Source organism: Maylandia zebra, linkage group LG15 (genome assembly GCF_041146795.1).
Source record: "Maylandia zebra isolate NMK-2024a linkage group LG15, Mzebra_GT3a, whole genome shotgun sequence".
Taxonomy (NCBI): domain Eukaryota; kingdom Metazoa; phylum Chordata; class Actinopteri; order Cichliformes; family Cichlidae; genus Maylandia; species Maylandia zebra.
The window spans coordinates 39,580,759-39,601,902 of NC_135181.1; the positions used below are offsets into that span (position 1 = coordinate 39,580,759).

The 21,144-nt window shown below is 41.3% G+C and overlaps 1 protein-coding gene across 2 annotated transcripts in view; it reads right to left on the reverse strand.

The window, feature by feature from the left end:
- Positions 1-21,144, reverse strand: part of negr1 (neuronal growth regulator 1) — a 181,500-nt gene that overhangs the window by 23,667 nt on the left and 136,689 nt on the right. Inside the window, exons 6-7 of one of the 2 annotated variants that reach the window (XM_004561477.5) lie at positions 19,737-19,885; positions 7,147-7,188 (exon numbers count right to left, since the gene is read on the reverse strand). In XM_004561477.5, the coding sequence (XP_004561534.1) occupies positions 7,147-7,188; positions 19,737-19,885 (191 nt within the window). The remainder of the gene's footprint in view (positions 1-7,146; positions 7,189-19,736; positions 19,886-21,144) is intronic. The other variant, XM_004561478.6, reaches the window with a different exon arrangement.

Below are 21,144 nucleotides of genomic sequence, written 5' to 3' on the forward strand. Positions count from 1 at the left end.
GACATTATAGAATTTCTGTTTTATCAGAGGAGGAGATGGAGGTTTTATTTGTCGAGCCTATCTCACGTGTTTTTAAAATGTTTACTGAAACAACAGGTTTCTGAGCGAGGAAGCTCACAGGCTTCCAGTTTCGCAGGACAAAACTCCCGATCTATTTACATTGTTCCGGGATCGGGGGGTCAAGCGTGATAGATGACATGCCATCTGCTTATCAGGCCCTTCCAGAGGTCAGTAAAATTGAAGGTCAGCATAACACCTCAAAACAAACTGTACGGGACAGGAGTTGGGGGTGGCAGTGCGTTGCAGGAGCAGAGCACGGTTCCTGATCTCGCCACCACACAACTGATAAGGCTAGCAGAAAATGCGCTGCCAAAAAGGATTATCTGTGGGTAGCTCAGTGTGTCTGACACCAGGCATGCTGGGTAAAGTAGAGGCAGGGCTGTTTACTGTAAAGGTTTAACACACTAAAATGTGGTCTCAACAAGCCCAGTGCTCTAGGATTTACACTACCAGTCACACTCATAGCACACTCCAATGTAGGTTTAACAGTGGGAGATACTCCATCCTGCTGAATATTTCATAAGTGCAATGTATTAATGCAGTCATTAGCTTGGTATGACTCACAAACCCAAGTAGACAGCAGTCAAACTGGTGACTATATTTTAATTGTCACTTGACACAACTGAACTTCAGCACTTCTGGCTCCTACGTCTGACTACAGACGTGTAATTGAACTGTGTGCATGTGTGCTATTTGTTAGAACAGCAGTTTCACGTACTGAGCAATCCGGCGTAGTTCACCTCAGGATGAGGACTTTATCCATAAAGTCTACAATACCTACCTCTGAGCAACAGGAAAAAAACACACAGCATCTCAGTATGGGTTTTATCTGAGTGCAAGTTCAGGAACTTTGTCTGTGGTTGATTTATGGAGCTTTGAGGTTTGCAGAAGCAGGGAGGTGGTAGAGTCTCTGCAGTCTCTGGATTTAATGCCAAGGGAAGGAGGAAAAAGGCCTTTTTTATATCAGTTACCTGATTCTTTTCAACCGGCTTACAGTGTCACATTGCTTCACTGCTAAAAATACAACATATGGAAAGTAAAGCTGGTTTAGTTTGAGAGGTGCCGTAGAGCAGATGAAGACCGTGTTATCTAACCGATGATGTGTAATGAATGATTAGTGTGATTGACTTTGTCTGGGACTAAACAAAGGACAGGCAGATCTATTCAACTTGTCCAATGACATTCAAGAAATCCAATATCAATCTCTAAGTATCAGTGTTCTCCTGCATGCCGTCAGAAATAATCCTAGTGGAAATTAAAGGCATATTGTGGCATCAGAAACCTATTATTGTGTGCTGAGGTGAAAGAAATCTGCAACTTTGTTTCAAATTTTTCTTTTATGACTCATTTGAATACATAACTTTTGTTTCCTAGGTATCCCAGTACTTTTAGGATGGCCTAGTACTGAGGTTATGATGCAATGATCAGCATTCTAGTCGTCCGTGTGGGCATCGAGCATATGCTGGAGCATATGTTTCAGAATATATTGCGAGAATTTAGTATGCACTGCTGCAGGGCAAAGGAGCAGGGCAGCCCGGTAGTATATTCAGGGGGAAAAACTGTGATACACAGTTAACCTGTGCATGTACAAAAACAAAAAACCTACTGCCTTTGTTATAAAGCCTACAGCTGATAGCAACTAATACTCCATCTCAGAAGGGAAACTAAATCTGCACATACAATTTTACTTTGTAATTCTTTTTGCCTCCCCTAAGGGCAAATATTTGTATAAAAAATAAGGTACTAAACCAAATGCGCACCATTTTTTACGCTTAAGTTAGTAAAAGTCATACGCTGACAAAATCACCAAAGAAGTACTATATATAGATTCAAAGACAGGCTGGATGTGCTTATGGGCTTCTTCAGTTAGAGTTAATCTAATATTTACAAAGTGATGGCCAAGAGAAAATATTAATTTAGAACTTAAGAGAAAAATGCCAAGTTGTGTATTTGTAGAGTGTAACATAAACAAAATCTTCCTTAGAGTCTTGCTTGCGTCAGCATCAGATGAAATAGGAAACTCAAAGAGCAAAAGCACATTCAACCTTGTTTAAAGTAATCTTCCAAAGAAGACATTACCCCAATTTCAGACATAAATTAGCCAGCTATCCTTTCATTAGAGAAGCTTTACAGGCTTACTATAATAATTTGATTAACACAACTCCCTGAACCTCAGGGAGCTGAGTGAGTGACTTTTGTATTTTAGAGGACTTTGGAAGAATACTTAATGAGGTAGATTATCTCTTTGATGTTGTGCTCTGGACCTTGAATAAAGCAAGATATATGACCTAGCCCTGCTCTAAATCAATCAGAAAATGGTCTTCATTAAGCCGCTGAAACTTCCAATTTGAAAACATCTTTATAAAGGAACCCTCATCTGAGTCTTTGTTCTGCAAAGATACAAGAAATTTTCAGGGAATAAATCCCAGAAAACTTTAACAGCCTACTCCAATATCTTCCAAGACACATAAACCTTCATAGACTCATTAAAGTACTCTCCCTATCTCCTAAAGCTTGATGCTGGAATGGAGGACGGTCAAATAAATGATTCACATGCCAGAAACGCGAAAGCATCGGCATTACCTCTTTCTGTAATTCGTTTTAATTATACCAGATAACAAGAAAAAAGGAAATTATGTACCATGAAAAATTAGGCCCCAATAAGAGGATAAAAGAGAAAGTCAAACAGTATGTGAATCATGTTCACTTAGCTACACTCACGCCTGAATTTGTTTATTTGGAAGTTTACATGGCACCTGGGAATTAGAGTGAGGTACCTCGGTTATGTATAATGCATGCAGTACTCCTCGAACCAGCAGCAGTTGTGCATCTTGCCTCATGAAGACATGATATGCGGCTCAGTACAGTGTTAAGAACACTGTTTTCTTAGAGTCAAGTGATCCGAATAAACAGTAGTGAAAACCTGTGGTAGCAAACACTCTTATCTCAGATCTACATTTCATTGGGAGGATAGGGTGGCACCAAGCCAGCTGCTTTAGAGAATTGGAGCAGTGCTTTGTTTGGGTAAATGCATGCAGATCCATATGCTAAAGATAAAATAAGCTTAAGGCCTTGATTGTCACCAAATAGTATATTACCATTTTGCACAGCATAAACTTTCACGGTGCGGTACATAAAACATCATCTCAAGAGGCAGAGACAGATGGCTTCCCTTTGTGCGTGTGGTTACCTGATAAATGTGAATGTATCTGTATGACATAATAAAACAGGTAAAGAAAAAATAAGATAAAAGTATGAAATGATTTGTATTGATCTCCATGGGTGCAATTCAATAGTCAAAGGTCAAAGATGCTTTTGTGGTGGTAAACAACAACTGTACAGTTATACTAGGCCTTACAGCTCACACAGCTGTGTAGACGTTAGAATACTAGTTACATTTACCAAAGGAATCGTGTTACAATCTGCTCCTATCACTCACCAACTGTTCAGTTTGATCATATACCCAAACAAAGTCCCAGTTATGTGCTTTTGTAGTGAGTCAGTAGCATCTTCATATTATACAGTACTGTCTTGAGGATGCAGACCTTTTCACAGTAGTCTTAAACAATAGTTCTCTGGGCTTTCTGAAGGTTTTTATTTGGACTTTGGCTGCTTTTTCATTCATTTTCAGTCCAGTCCTTGTACCTTACAGTCCATGCATTCATCTTTAGTAGGCTTGATTACTGTAACAGCATCTTTACAGGTCTACCTAAAAAAATCAGTCAGACAACTACAGCTCATTCAGAACTCTGCTGCTCGAGTCCTCACTAAGACCAAAAAAGTGGACCACATCAGTCCAGCTCTGAGGTCTTTACACTGGCTGCCTGTCCGTCAGAGGATAGACTTTAAAGTTCTGATGCTGGCCTATAAAGCTCTGAATGGTTTAGGACCAAAATACATCAGTGACCTCCTGACCCAGTATGAACCTTCCAGATCCCTCAGGTCATCTGGATCCGGTCTTTTATCAGTTCCCAGAGTCAGAACCAGACACGGAGAAGCTGCATTCAGCTTTTATGCTCCTTATATCTGGAACAAACTCCCAGAAAGCCTCAGATCAGCTGAAACACTCAGTTTATTTAAATCCAGGTTGAAGACTCACCTGTTCTCAGCTGCATTTGAATAAAACACAAAATCCACACTTTTAAGCTTAAATTTCAAAACTTACATTTAACTACTGATTTTATCTACTTTTTTTTAATCAATTTTAAATCATGCTTTGATTTGTTTTTGTTTTTTAATGTCTCTGTAAAGCACTTTGAATCACCTTGTTGTGCTATATAAATAAACTTGCCTTACCATGCACATAATACATAGAATTATAAATGCAGAAACATAGCATCTTGGAAATCTGTCTGTCAACATCCAAAGATTTGAATGTCCTTCTAAAAACATTCAGTTAATTAACATGATGTTTTAGAAATCCATCCATTCGCTTATCCTTCTTCAGGGTCGCAGGGTACGCCCTGGACATGTCGGCAGTCTGTTGCTAACATAGGCACAGACAACCATTCACGCTCGCCTTCATACTTGTGGACAATGTAGAGTTTCCAATTAACTTATCCCCTATTATGTCTTTGGGAGGAAGCTGGAGTAGTCAGAGAGAACCTACCTGCACAAACACAGGGAGAACATGCAAACTCCACACAGAAGCAGCAGAATGGTGGCATTGAACTCAGGACCTTCTTGCTATGAGGAAACAGTGCTGACCACTGTACCACCGTGCTGCCTTGTTTTAGACTGTGTATACTGTGGTGTATAATCAATTATGTAAAAGGTTGAGGCTTTTAAGATACAATTATTGTCTCAAAAACATCAGGCATGACATTTGATTGTTTGATCTTTTGTAGTACATCATACTGAAGACCAAGTAGTGACCCATCGCAGTATGACAGTCCTCACTGGATAAACCATGAATGGGTTACTGACCAGCTTTCCTGAACACAAGGCAACTAAGCCAAGTGAATCCTGCTTCTATGAATTTCAGCCATGATATATTTAGTTTTGCAGATGTGAGCTCCAATGTTTATCAGGGATGGAGCATCATTCACGTAGAGGTCCATGCTGTTATTTAGCAGCGCTAAAGGAACTGCAGCTTTTTGCGACTAATGGTGTCATTTCACATCCCAAATCTTGCTTAGAAATATTTCATAAGTTTTCCTGTTGGGTGGGAAACTAAGCTTGTGTACAGCTGTGTCTGTGGGATATCAGATTATACAAGTGCTGAGTCAAACAATCTAACATCTACCATAAAAATAGGATTTAATTAACCTACACAATAGCTTTTTTGGCCCATTGGAGACGACTTTTATTAGAGTAGTACTGGCCCAGCAAGGTTAGAAATAAAAGCACAGTGACGGATGTTTCCTATTAACAATGTTTTCTCTTTGTAATTTGATTTTGTTTTTGTCATTTGCCCTTGATCAATGGACTGAAACATACACTGCCAAGTGCTGTGGGGCCTGAGATTTATTTATTTATTTCCCCCCATTTCAGATCTTCGGATTCTTTTACCTTACAGACAAGAAATTTCATTCTTATTTTGGGACCACATCTCCCCAAACCCATTCATAGGGGAAATAAAAGCAGATAATAACTTGGTAAAAAAAATAATAATTATGAAACTTAATTATACAATGTTTGGGATCTAAAATAATTCCCTTTACCAAGCCAGTTAGTGAAGGCAGCATTGAGAAATTAACTTCAAATACAACTTGGAACAAAGCAAAAACAGTGGCTCACTGAGAGAGTTTATCTCCACGATTGAAACCACCGGTGTTCCTTTGGACCATGAAATTGTCATTTGTTCTGCTAGCATTACATCAAATGAGAGTTCAGGGCCATGCCAGGACCGTTTGTTGCTGCTGAGCTTATTTTAACTTGTTATCTGACAGAATCTCCATGGATAATTATATTTGGCTCAGACAGACAGGTAGAGAATGTCATCTTTCCACAGAGCCGGGTGAAAAGTCACGAGAACTGCCTAGGAGATAAATCGTGCAATACGAATCCTCGCGTGTGATTACAGTACAGTATGTACTGTAAGTGCAGGTGCATTTGGGCACATCAGAATATTTCAGAATGTTTTCATTTCAGCGTCTACAATGCGCATCTGTGTCAGAGAAAGCTTTTAGTGCCAGTGTGCTTCTGTGCACATGAGCACAATTAAGGAAAAAAAAAAAAAAAAATAATGTAACCACCATGAGAGATTACATTCTGCGACTTGCTTAAAACCATTAGAGAGGGAGAAGAGACGGCCAGGCAGAGGGGATTATTCTGGGCTGGAATGTGGAAGCAGCAGAATGCAGTGAGGAGGGGGAAATAAGGGCGACGTCGACAGTGTAGCACTGACAACAGCACTAGGAGGAGATCAGGTTAAAGAGGGTGGCACGGCGCCAGAGGACTGTTTTAAAGAGGAAAGAACAGAGAGAGAAAGTAGGGGGAAATGATTGAGGAATATTACGAGAGAGACAGAAAGGGGGGGGAGGTAGTTTTCCCTTTTTCTCCTTTTGGAATGGGGGGAAGAAAACTACAAGCGCAGCGGAGATTCCATCTTGCAAACAACAAACCAACCACAGGCCCTTCACCACCGACGGTGTACTGCCTTTCATGTATACTACATTTAGCAAGTGGCGGGGAGCAGGAGAGTGTTGTTGAGAGAAAGAGAGAAAGAAGCCATCAGCATTATGAAAAGCATCAGACCCAACGGAAAATGGAGCAGCCACTTGATGACGCTATTTGATCCAAGTGGGGGTGCTGGTGGGGGAGGCGGGGTTGTAATGGCAGAAAAAAGGGGGCGGGGTAGTGTGATGGCACAGGCTGCAAGAAGAATAATGTAGCCAGACTGAAGAAGCCAAAAAAAAAAAAAACCAATTACCAAAAAATAAAAATCCCCAAAACAAAAGATTAAAAAAAGAATAAATGCAAATATAGAGTATAAAAGACATACAGTGAAGCTGTACACCCAGCAGGCACTCCAGCCAGCCAACTGAAATAAATCGAGATGGAGGAGCGGTTTTCAGCTCAGGTTAGTATGAGGCAGCGGCTCACGTTGCTGATTTGGTGTACAGCATGGTGACATATACTGACCTGGGCTTGAGACAGCACTAGTGGTGGTGGGTTCAATAATTGCTACAGGGGAGGAGAGGGGGGGAGAGGGAAGGGGAGGGAAAGAGGACATTCATGTATTATTAACAGAATGGAGACATAAAAAAATAAAAATTTAAAAAATAAAATAAAATAATAATAATAATAATAATAATAATGCATGCAAGGACAAAAAAGGACAGGGAATGACGACAAATCCTCTCCGTGCATTAAGGAGCGATGGCTATAGCGAGATGCAACCTCCTCGTGCTAATAAAAAGCACCTTTCCCCCCAGTTGCCTCTGATTTGCATGAATTGCTGCTAAGACAAAAAAAAGAACAAGGGCGAACCCAGCAGCCGGAGCCAGTCCCAAACCCTGAAGGGATTTTGTGACCTGGTGAAAAGTCTTCATTTTTCTTCAGGAATACTCGGCCACCTGCACTTAGTGGGGGTAGTTTTTCAGTAGCAACACTCGGCTTAATTTTTTCTCTCCAAATCGTGTTTGGAGAAGGCGCTAAAGAATAAGCAGCAACAATGGGAACCTTCCTCTGAGGGAGGAACTCAATCTTGAATAGCTTTCAGGCTGATGGAATTAAGTAACATCCAGTGTGGCAATCTAAACAGCTAGCTTGTGCTCTTTAAGTATATATGACACATAAATCTTTGTACTTGTGTCACATATGCAGCAACGACCCCCCCCCCCCGCAGATCTCGTATCAACACTCAACAATCACCTTGTTGACTAAATTGGTATGAAGATATCAGTGTAATGCAAACACTGCTGCCCATTTGATCTAACATAGCTGTTTGGTAAACAAGCACTCAATTTGAGAAAAATCTGTACCCACTTTGTGCAGTGACTCACTTGAGAGCAGAATCTGAAATGTGTAGCAAAAATCAAAGCTGTTCTTTACCATAAGGGCTAAACTCAAAGCGATACAGGAGTCGGCATCGCTATCATGTGTTTTTCGCACATGATAGGCTATAAAAATATTTAGACTTCCTGCAAAGGCGCTATGTAAGATACAAGCCACCTTCCTCCTAAAAGGCTTCATGAGAGCAGAGGAGCTTAAATGTCACAAGAGAAATCAAAGCAGCCATGATTACGCCTTAAAAACATTCACACGAGGAATACAATGACTTTCTGTCGTTCCACCAGTGCCGCGCCACGTTAGCGATAGTGCAGAGGCTACTTAGTCTCTCTATTTTAATCCATTTACACGGGAACTCAATATGGGCACTTCACCTGCGGGGCAAAAGAGGGTACGCTGTAGTCCCCACCATGCTCTCAATCTGTGGTCTGTGTTGCTTTTCTGAAGCGCTCAAACAAGTGTGTAATCACTGTGTTACTCTTTTACCGAGCCACTGTTATGCCAACAACAATAAAACATTTGCTTTCACGTCGTTTCATCATTCTATTTGAGGTGGAAATTGTTCAAGAATCAGTATTCATACGTGAAATGATATGCCTTTTTCCCTCGGTATATTGGTGAGGAAATGGTCGAATTCATCTTTTCTTCCACAAATGTTTCCACTTTAAGTAGTCCTGGGGGACCCGGTATGTGAAGAGAGTTTCTTTTCAGTTCTTCAAACAGCCAGCCGGGTGCTATCTGATTAATACTTGAGCATGGATTCACCACTGAATCATTTCATGAGCTCTCAAGACACTCCTCCATTACTGTGGAACATATCTTTTGACATGCAATCTCTCCCTCGTAGCTCCACGCCGACTTGGAGTTTCTCTCTCATTCAGGAGAGCGACGCATCATTTCACATACTGTATATGCCGGTCGGCCTCTCGCGCAGCTTGCTCCTTTTGCGAGATAAAACACATTAGTTTTCACAGCTATTTTATTTCATGGATTGCTATTCTCTTTGTTCTTTGTGAAGGGATAATGTGAGAGATTTATCTGACTCGATTTGAAGGAACCAGTGTTCACAGAGAGCCCAGCTCAGACTTTTAGCTCATTACAAGCATAAGGAGAAGTTAATACTAAAACTGTACACATCCGTTTTAGCTCTATGGGTTGCACGCAGGCAGCTATTCCAAAGAGACTTCTTGGAGTTTTCTCCTGTATGAGATGTGTTCAGAGTTAGATTCTTAACAAAGAAACACAAAATGTCTTTGGTATGCGAGTTTGTGCCAATATCTGAGTTTATAAAGTCACATTTCAGAGCCAACAATCTCAAAACTCATTAATTACTGGCTGGGTCAATAAAACTTATCACTAATCCTATTAAACCTCCATGGATAAAATATGGCGTGTTTGTGCAATGCCGCAGTAAAAACCGTACTTAGAGCCATAAAAGATAGGAAGAGGAGATTCCAGACAAACTTGGATATAGCCCGAGCCTTTGTAAGTGTCCAATTTATCTCCGCTGCTCCATTTGAGAGCATTATCAAGGTATTTTTCATGCAGGGACACATGCCTGCATGAACATCTTCCTCACTTATTCCTCCATGATGATGGAATGATCCGTTTTTAAGGCTGTGCTCATTTGTGAGCCGCCCAATTAAGTATTCGCCCTTGTTCATTTTTAATGGTGGCAAGTGTGTGTGGGTACACACTCGGATCGCTCATCCAGGGATGAATGTCCATAAAGTGCTTTGTGCCTCCTATAGGAGTCGGCAATGGTGGGTGGGGTGTTGTCGGGAATAAGCTCCACTGCCTGCTGGGCTTCAGCACCAAACATCATCGCAGTGCAACTGGAAAATGTTAATGGATTTTATGATTGCCTAAATATGGAAATGCAGGCATTCAAAAGACAGGTAAATGGTGCAACACTCTAAGGGCGCTTTTGGGGAAAATAAAGCGTATGGCAGCCTCGCCACGTTAAAGTTATTCAGTGTCTTTTTCATATGTGCGTGCTCTAAAAATGCCCTCAAATTATGTCATACTGCTTCTATTCAATGGTTTTAATGCTGGAAAACAATCAGCGGTCCAATATTGCCAGGACACGCTTCTGTTTTCTAACCAATGCGGACAAATATAAAAGAGGAGTCATTTTAAACCAGGATGAATAAACCTGGCTGAAGCACGATGCGCCGCAGCCATCCAATCCCCGCCTGGACTCGATATTATTCCCCTGCGTTCGAGGCTGTAATCACACACCCACATTTCAGGTTTCACCTTTTGCTCACATTTTCCTGCATCTCTGCTCCGTGACTCAGGTACAATCACAGGGTGCGTGAGCGAACGACATCATTGACAACAATGGCAGACGAGGAGACGTGTCAAAATGACACCTACACATGCAGTGATTGATAAGCGTGACAAATGAACACAACATTCATTAACCAACTAGCCAGCAGTGTCTCTCCTGCCTGAGGGAGGCTGAGCAGTGACACAGAGAGAGGAAGAGTAACTCTTTTTCTTCTCCATCAGTCTCTTCCGATTACTGCTCAAAAGGTGGGAGTGGGGAGCAGGTGGGGGGGGGGGGGGGGGGGGGGGGGGGGGAAGGAAATGAAGGCAGAGGTATAGGCGGAGAAAATCTCCTTCAGGGCTAAGCCGAGGTGGGCTGGGGGATAAGAGCTTGACCAATTAAGCTGGAGGACTCCTCAGAAAATTGGAGTGAGCAGCCTCAGTCTTTTCACCGAAGTTCACTTCCATCTAGCACATGAAATGGGAAGTTGAAATAGGGATTGCCAGCTTGGTGATTGTTATACCTCGGCTAAAATCATAAAGAGTGTGTCTCTGCATGTGTGTGTGCAGTGTACACACAGTGCTCATGTGTATGTGTAGTAAGAGGCCGTCAGAAACAACCTGCAATGATTTTTGGCCCTTTTAAAAATAATTATTGGCCCACAAACGATCATGAACATTTTTTAAAAAACTGTTACACAGTTAGATTTGATTGAAAATCCTCTGCTGTCTGAGGAGCTGTCAATGAATGAGGGGGAGGGAGGGTGTGCTGATGAAGCTCAACTCACCTAATAAACACATAAATAAACATAAACATACATGAATGATGTCTTCTTCAAAACAACAATCATAATTAAGACACAAGGAGGGCGTGCGGGAAGGTAAAGGGTGCTGCGGCTGTTAGCGGTGTGGCTGTCAGAGGAACAATCATCAGGCTCACGTTGTAATATCTGTGCTGTGCACCTGAATTACTATAAACTACTGCAAAATGAGCCAATCACTGAAAGAGCCAATTACTGTAAGACATATAAGAGCTGGTGTCAATCAGCCATTCCAGATTGATTACAGTTCTCTGCCAGAACTAATTCCATGTTTCATTCATTTCATCAAGTGAGAGATCCGAGTCAAGGAAGTGAACGTTTACAGCTGAAGGTTATACAGTTAGATGTGGAGGAAGAAAGGTTCGGCTGTTTGAGGGCGCTGTCGATGGACCCGAACAGCAATGAGGATTCTGCTGCGACCACAAATCCCCAATAACTACATTACTGCGACGAGCACGCTGTCGCCTGAGAAGGAGTTTAGACAACACGCTGGCTGCCCGCTGATAATCATGCAGCGGGACACTGATTCAAGTGAAACATTTTAAACTATACATGAGAGGCTGCAGCAGGCGTGCACTTTTTATCTGACATATTACTCGGTAATATTGATTACTTGCAAATTAACATACAGTAGGATCCTAATGACATCTTGAGCCAAAATATAAATACACTCTGGATCCCATATACAGTAACAGCTCACGGAAAAGCACCAAAACTACAAGTGGAAAAGGACTAATTCCACCAATTTATTGAGTATACTCCAATTATAACTGGATAACAGCAACAAGGCAAGCACTGTGATATGATCCTATTTTTTAATAACACCATGCAAATGAACAGAAAGACTGGAACTCAATATATATTTGTCTCCGTGACGCAACAGCAAACTGAGCAGCCACCGGCACGAAAATCGACGCATGCATTTAAATGCCAATAATTCCTGCTCATTATAAATTAAAGAGCAACAGCAAAGCAATGAAACTAACCCAACAGACAAACAGCCATAGCATACTAACATTATAGATAGAGCTGGGCGATAGAACGATAACGATATGTATCGCGATATAACTTTTACTCGATAGAGAAATTAAGCTATCGCGATAGACCTCGCCGCTCTTGTCCTCAAAAAAAAAAAAAAAAAAAAAAAAAAAAAAAAGGTCAGCCAATCCAAACTAATTAGCGCAGAGCCGAACCAATCACAGCCGCAGCGTCACGTCGCGTGACTTGTTACGTACAGCACAAGTGCCAAGCCGCACGTGTGTTTGTTTGGGAAGCAGCCAGCGCGTAATGGAGGAAATGAGTGTGCTGACTAGAAAAATCAACCGAGCGTGACCGAAGAGAAAACAGATGATGGTTCCAACGCCGGAGAGATTGTCGAACGGAAGAGCCATAGAAGTTCCGTAGTGTGAAGGTATTTCGGCTATTTCAAGTCTGACAAAAAACAGAGTAGCGTGCACTGTAAATGTGCCGAAAGCAAGTCTGGAAATACAATAAACTGCTGCATGCGTCACACTGTGCGCCACGTTATTGTTTCGGTGAAATGAATTTCTACAATACTGTTAATTCTACTCTCTGCAGTGTTTAAATGCTTACATATACACACAGTTACTGTCCCTCCACACATACACTCGGTTCTGCTTCTATGCCCCAGCTTTGTTTACTTTTTCCCACCGAGGCTTCTAGACTTCTGATTGGCCAACATTTCTGCACGGTTAGGAATCTAGCGCCACCTGCTGCTTTGGCATGTTCATAGCAGCGTTTTCCTTCATTTCTGCCTTTATGTGTGGACGGGATTATTTTTTAAAACGAAAACGGAAAATCTCCGTTTTCAAAAATACCCGTGTACGTGTGGACGTAGCCTCAGTTTCTGACTGGAAGCGCTAATTCGTCATTCGGCTTTTGTCAGACTAAAGTAACTGTTAAAACTGTTTGAAAAGCTCAGCTATACAACAAGGAGAGATTGAGAATTTCCTTTTAGTTCTCAGTTTATTTGATATTGACAAAAGTTAGTCAGTTTTGTCTGTTCTTCTGTAAAACAAACTAAGATTTATTTTTAGAATTAATATTTTGTTTCTAAGTGGAATTGACAATTTAGTCTGTTTCGTTTGTTCTATTTTGAAACTTAAACGCTTTAGCGGCTGCCTTTAGTGTAGTTTGCAATATTTGCCTTTATTTATCTGAAAAAGTCTCATGTTCCTTAAGTACATCTACCCTGTTGAACTTATTATGGGAAATAAATATTTAAATAAAAACAAGCTGCTGATTATTTCACATTTTACTTGTGAGCAACGGCACATTTAAATCTTACAAATATAGTTATTTGGCTGATATCGTGATAGATATCGTTATCGCCTGAAATGAAAAAAACATATCGTGATATGAAAAAATCTCATATCGCCCAGCTCTAATTATAGAGGAAACAAAGACTGAAGGAAAACATGCTAGGAGTGAATAAAAGCTCCTGAGGTCACCATGCCCTGTCAGCGTGGGCATGGTGACCTCAGGAAATGCTGTGGCTTCAGATGCTGACTGACAACCGCGCGGTGATAAACTATTTACTCCTTAATTAACTTGTCCAAGATGAGAAGCAGGGATCGTGACAGGTCAGCCAGTTCTGGCAAAAGTTAATGGGAATATCTATCATTTTTTGTGTTGTCCTTTTCCCAAACCAAACCCACTCACGCTTTTCTTGACGAGACTCCTCACAGCGCAACGTTGCCTTACATTTCTTTCAGTAATGAAAAGAGCGTGGAACCAGTGCATCGATCTGGTTTTAAACTCCGCAGGTTTCACTATAGAATTTTTGCCGAAAGCTGAACCCTCATTAACTGCGATTACGTTTCTGTTGTATGCACACTGCGGCTCAGTTTGCTACAGAGTGATATGGAAAACACAGCAAAGCTACTGAGAGTGAGACTGATAATGAATCAGTGCAAACTGAACCTGTGCGAGCTCGGCTTCGTCTGTAATCACACATTTCAACTGAAATCATACAGAAGGACAAAAAGTTATTTTGGGGTATTTCTATGCATCATTCATAACTATTACCCAGTCCAATCCATCACACCTTTGTAGCTTAACAATTGTTTAAAAGTACAGACAATTGTGACCAGTGCTGTTTCACTTTGATATTTGTTCATTCACCGATGACACTGGGCATTGTGGTATTCACAAAGTATGAAAAGATTTACACACACGCGCACAGAAGTGCTGCAGAGTGGTGACAAAGAGGCTATATGCTTTCTTTCTGCTCCACAGAACCCAGTTTGTGTTTTACCACAGCTTTTTAACACAAGCTTAAAGTGGTACTTGGCTCAAAGAGATCACAATCCCTGACTAATGGTTTAAAAGCACGAAAACCAAAACGCTCTGACATAACTGGCAGAATAGAGCAGACAGTGAGGAAACACAGCACCTAACTCGTATAAAAAAACCCAGGCGTTAGTCAGAGCCTACCATGTCGAAAGCGAGACGAGATCAGAATGCAAATTCTGCTTTTCATCCCTATTTGATTTGAAACAGAAACCCAACTATCTGTCTTCCACTGGCTGCTCTGAATTGAAGGCAAATGTGTTTACTTTCTCTGGGAGTAGGCTTTGCTGAGTCACAGTTCATCTCATCAGCGATAATGGCAAACCTTTTCCTGGATTTTATTGTACTTCCTTTTCTCTTGTTTTTCTTTTTTGAATAGGGATAACCCTCAGTTCACAGTGCAGTGCAAACAACCACAGAGACAGCTGGACATGACCATAAATATCCCTCCACACGTTGTTCTTCTACTTACAATTCACCTCACTATATACGATGCTCAGTCTAATATGCATACCCCTTTCCCCCCTTGCTCATCAATAGCTATTGACTGGTTCAAAAATAGCAACCCAAAGTCACCCGTGGTGAAATCTCACCTCTGGGTTTTGTTATTTGCGTCAACGTAGCGATGAGGTGCGCTGCGGCGACTGCTTGCCATTTCTCATTAAGAGCGACATCGGAAACGGCCTCTCTTCTAGATCACGAGAGACAAAGGGAGGGGCAAGACTCTGTGTGTGCCTGTGTGTGTTTCTCGCTGAGAGGAAGAGAGTGATCGAAAGGAAGAATGAGTGACAACAGTCGCAGAAAGGGGGAGAAAAAGAGTGAGAGAACGAGATAAGAGAATCAGACAGACAAAGCCACGATAGAACGACAGACAAAGAGATAAAGAGAAGGGGAGAAGTTGGGGGTGGCAGCACAGGAAGCTGCCTCCTCTTTCTATTCCGAGGGTTTCTTTACCGCTCTGCCTTTGAGGCCTCGCTAGTGTCACATTAAGATCATCCATTTGAGAATCTGAGACAAGCCTTTGATGTTCTTTGTGCATACACAAACAGGAGAGTGGAGTGCTCCTTTGACAATTGCCAACTCTACAGAAATATCTTTTTGTAGTCTGAGTCTCTGGCCTGCTAGGGACAATGTTATCATCAGAGAGTGCAGTGCAAACTAGTGAATAATTTAATTTACCTGTTCATATTTCATCACTGAATACATTAAATAGATTTTTTCCCACTGCTCTCACTGTAAAACATCGAGAAAACGATGTTCCTCAGTCACGATGTCACTGCTTTTTTTTAATCTCTTTTTTTTGTCGCTCAGTTGGGCAAAATAATGGAAGAGTGTAAGAAAAACTCAAACACCCACCAAAAAGTAGGGAGAACTCACGAAGACGTTCCTGAATGCATGTATTGTAGACAGATATTTCATAAAAGAAGTGTTTTGCTCTTTCAGGAATGAAAGATGTTGAAAAGTAATTCACGGAGCTTTAAAAATATGTGCGTTCGGAAAGTGGAGTCATCAAACATGTCGGAATTTTTCCTAAAAGTTTGCTCATAGTGGATTTCTTTCCTGGAAATAAAAAAAAAAGGCCTCAGGTTGTTTGTTCATTAAACAATCGACAGACCTCGCCTTTTAAGCACTACACTGGCAAATAAGCCTTAGGGCATTTTAAGAACTTTATCTTTTTTTGGATAAATTCTGTGTATTGGGCAGTCTGACAAAATGGGCCAATTATACTTTAATGATCAATGAAGAACTTCACTTAGGCCTGTAATAAATGAACTGATGGCTCACTTCACCTAATCTATACCTTGACCCTCGCCACCCTCGGCTCCAGTCAGTAGACATCATGACTGTGATAAAGCCTAGAGTGTAGAGAACGGATCTACTGCTGCAACTTTCAAAACTGTGAAAGGTTATCATCGTCAAACAACCTCGTCCAACCTTTATGAATCTATGTTTTCTCATACAGAACCAAGAATTGGAAACTTATTAATTTTGCTAGGAAACCTGTCAAAGATCATCTCAACAACCACCGGAAATATGTACTTCCTGACTGCTTGAGAGTGGTTGTTGGAGGTTGCTGGCAGTCACTGTGAAGTCGATTGCTAAAGCCCCCTTTCACACAGGCCTACAGATCACTCAGTGGCCCCCTGGTAACTACGAAGGGTCATGAGGGAAATGTATGTTTTCTGCAACTTTGGCAAGTGGTTGGTGGATGTATTTGGTGTTTCACCAAAAACCTCCTGCTTTGGTCAATTGCACATTGCCACAGTTGTCAGTAGTTTGCATGGAAAACGCCGACATGTCTGCAAACACTTGGCAACCACTCTCAAAGCAGTAAAGGTGAAAAGTGCAGTGAAAAATGGAAATGGAGAAGGTTCGCCTTCAAAGTAAAAGTTGCACTTTTTGAAAAGTGTTTGCGTTGGACTTTTTCAAATTTCAAGAACGTCCACAGACAAGTCGGTGTCTTCATGTTAGCTATGTGTGCAGTAGTAGCAGTAAGCTGCACAGGAAGGCTTTTCGTGCTGCACCCTCTTTGCAATTGATTTCACCAAGTGACAGCCAGCAACGTAGCATTATTATTACTTTTTACCATTTAGTAAAATCCTACAGTATTTTTTCTGCATGCACAGCCACCTCATTCAGACACACGTGTTACGTTTTTATTATTCTAGAATTATTATCATTATTCCCAATGCTGATGTGCCAAACTTATCACATTTTTTTCCTTAAAGTGTTAGAAATCATAACTATCAGTAGTATCAACACATCACACTCCTTCCAAACCTTATCCAGTGTGCTTATTATTTTCCATTTTTAAATGCAGTAACAACACTGCGTTATATTTTGTCAAAACATGCACAGATGGTATAATATAAACGTATGACTTGTATATTATACTCTGCCTCCTGGACAAGATTAAGCCCGGCATCTTTATGTGCTAGAAGATCTCTATTCAAACACGGAGCTTCACAAAGATGAGACATAAAACAATACAATGATAGTCTACCACACAAATGCTCTCCCACAGTCCCCAAACAAGAGCTGCTTCGACTGGACTCGTCATTATTAGAAGCCTTTCACTCACATGCTGGTTAACACTGAGTGCCTGCACGTTGTACATCTTCTTATATTTTCCTACATCTTTCAGCTCTGAGCTGCGGCTCGTGGCACGCACAGATCAGATTTCAAAAAGCTGATTATGGTCAGAAAGTTCAATTTTGAAGATTGCTGTTTGAGAAAACTTTGATCTCAAGCCACAGCATCCTTGGGTCCAGTGCTCCTCTACTAGTGGTGTATGAGTGTGTGTGTGTGTGAGTGAATTGTAAGGCACTTTGTAGAACCACTAAGGCAGGGATTATACTCGGTTGCGGGAACCGTCATGGAGAGCTGCAGACATCACAGATGAGTAGCCATTCTTGTTATGCTTCTTTGAAGTCTGCTTGAAGTGCACCTGAAGGGTATATGCATTGGTGTGTTGTAGTGTAATGTGTCAATGGGTGTCACAGAAAATTGGTAGGCATGTGCACGTCGGCACGGAGCTTTGCGCTCAAAATTTACATCGCTTGGACCCGGTGAACCCTGGCATACTCACAAAAGCAGAACTATAATACACCATTCAGGTTTAACAGGTGCTATAGATGTGCGTTACACTTAATATGCGAGAGAAATGTAGAGTTTTTAGTAGAGTTTGTTCTTCTTTCATAAATTGTATATCAACTAGTAAGTTAGGCTTAGTTTACTGAATGAACTGCTTAGAATGTGTGTTTTACTTGTTATTTTAAGAGATTTCTCGTTTTTTTAGTCAGGATATTTTCTCTGATTTAAAAAAAGAAATCTCACTCAGGGTAAAAATCTGTAAAACTCTGTGATGTGACTGAAGCACATAGATCGTTTGTTCCAAATAAAGCTATAAAATTGACACATAAGCCAAACTGAGGATGTGCAGAACTGTTATTCAAATTCAAATTTTATTTGTCACACACACACAACCATACACAGTATGACATGGGGGTGAAATGCTTGTAGCTGTGCAAACCCAACCATTAAATGACAGTGGTTTTACAGTATTTACAATTTACAGGTTACTACAAAAATTTACAAATTAACTTAGAAACTTACAGTAAAAAATGTGCAAATAGCAGAAAGAGATTATAAAGATTATAAATTATAGGAAGTGTGCATAAAGAAAAACCCGAGTGCGTGTGGTGATGTGATGTGTGTGAGAGTCCAGTCTTATGCAGTATGTTACAGCCCAAATTACCTGGCAGCACTGGTTTCAAGTGTGCATTTTCTCAAATAATGTACTTGTTTCCTGTATTTGCTGAACATAGTGATGAATGAGATCACAGGTATGATTTGGCTGTATAAATGCTTAAGCAAGCAGGGGCCTGGGTAAGTGCTGGTCTGGGGTGAAAACAGACAGCCTTGTGTAAGCCTCATCCTAGAAACACAGAGCCTCTCTCTCCAGCAGAAAGGTCTAAGGTTGTGTTCAGGCAGACAACAGCACTGAATGAAAAAGCAGAGCCACCTCATTTATTCATATGCAATATTGATTCAGTCAGGGTGGCAATGTTGAAGAGTTGTGCATGAAAGAATGAAAACTTGAGCTATAATAGCATAGCTGAAGTATCTCTGCAGGGATGACTTCATTTATTTTGTGGACACATACTGATTTATTTATTTAAAAGAATGCTTCTAACTATGAGAAATAAATGCTGTTTATCAGTGATACTGCAGGAGTTTGGCCTCTGATATTTGGGTCTTTTTGGAACTCGGAAAGATTCCTTATGGGCTTTGAAAAGCTGTGAAAGGGCTGGCTCGGAGCCCTCTTTAAAATCTGAGTCATACTCCAACTTGGTATTCAACTTAGCAGGATTGACCTGTGTTGCTGCCTTTGTAATTGTGACGCTATTGCCTCAAACCTAAATTTCTTTTTCAGGTGGTGTTTTTATCCAGTACACATGCAGATGTAGACTTAAAAAGCAGACGCACCCACCCACCCACCCACACACACACACCCACACACACACACACACACACACACACACACACACACACACACAGGATGTCTAACAATAATAGACAACTGATTCACAAAGCGGATGTCTAGGAAATAATCTTTTTTTTTTTTTACTGGTGATCTGTGGGCAACCACTTCCACTGGGGTTAAAACTTTTTTTTCTATAACAAGAAAATTGTAGCAAAAAATGAAAACACTTTTGAGGGCAGAGAACCCCCCACTGACATCCACAACACTCTTCCAACCCTCTGACTCTTCAGCACTCCAGTTAGCCACAAGCAGGTAGAATGACAACTTACGATTGAGAGGCACGCTGGCATTAGCCGTCCCTAGCTTGTTGGAGGCGACGCACGTGTAGTTCCCGTAACGATCCTCTGTCATGTTGGTGACTGTGAGGACTGATCTGGAGCTGAGGCTCTTGATGTCGATGCCCTGACCCTTGATAATCCTGAAAAACAGAACACAATCACAACAAATGATGCTTTGATTTCTCTCCCCGAACACAAAGTAACGGGGGTGGAAACGGCTAGAGTCAAGGGCAGCGCAAATGTTTGTCATCTTTAGTGGATTTTCAGATTGTGTAGTGGCTCATCACTCTCTTCAACAGATCTATTTATCCCTTGGTCTGCCTTGGAGAGACGCTTTGAAGGACTGCGAGGAGAGAGAAATGACCCAGAGGTGAACCAGCTGGGTGCCACTTGACGTGTTGTTCATCGTTTTTGTTGCAGGTGCGGCCGGATTATAATAAATCCTACTACAGTTGTGCCTGGCATCTGTGCTAAGAAACTGACAAATGTTAAATTGTTTACTGTTGTGGGCGTGATGATCTTAAACAGCCTGTAGAGATTAAAATTCACTCAGCACAGGCATATGCTATGAATCCTGATTGTGGGATTTTTGTAGATGGTACAGCTTGTTTTCATCTCAGCGGTTGCCTGTACTGCTACAGATTCATATTTAAACATATAAACCATAAAATCCTCCAGAGAGGAGACATACTTCTATCCTGGCCTTGCTGTGCCCCCCATGATCTCGAGCTTGGCTCGACTCGCTTTGAGAGTCACTCTGGGTTGAAGCATTATGTGCGACCTTATGTCCAGCAAATATCCGCAAATCTGTTGTTCCCTCTCCCATGGCGATTTCCTCAAATGTTAGCTGAACATTCTCTGATAATCTCAGCATGTGTCTCACCTCTTTACTTCACCGTGAAACTAGTCAATGCTCTCCTCCGTCATCCGAGAGCGAAAGTGGCGATGCATCGAGAAAGATTTACTTGCAGAAGCCGCCACACGCCTTCCATTATCGACCAAATGAAACGACATCTGCAGCAATGCTATAGCTGCATCAACACTCAGCCAAAATCAGGAGTGGGGCTCATTTTACATGACGAGTAATTGGGCAGTGAAAAAGGCAGCGTTAATGCTGTACTGCAGCTACACGTGCTCCATGCTTAAGTCCCGATACTAATGTCCTGCTCATAATGAGGAGTAAATAAGAAATCAACATTTAGCCATGTAAGAAGTCACAGAAAGAACAAGTCCTTGAATTAAGTAAAGACTAGAATCACGCCAACTTGCCTCCTTAGCAATTTGAATAAATTGAATCCACCCTATAATTACAATTAGCACAGTGTGAGCTGATGATTGAAATTGTGCTCACTAGGAGTGGGTAAATGACGGGTAATAGGGGTAATTTGGTTTTTAAATT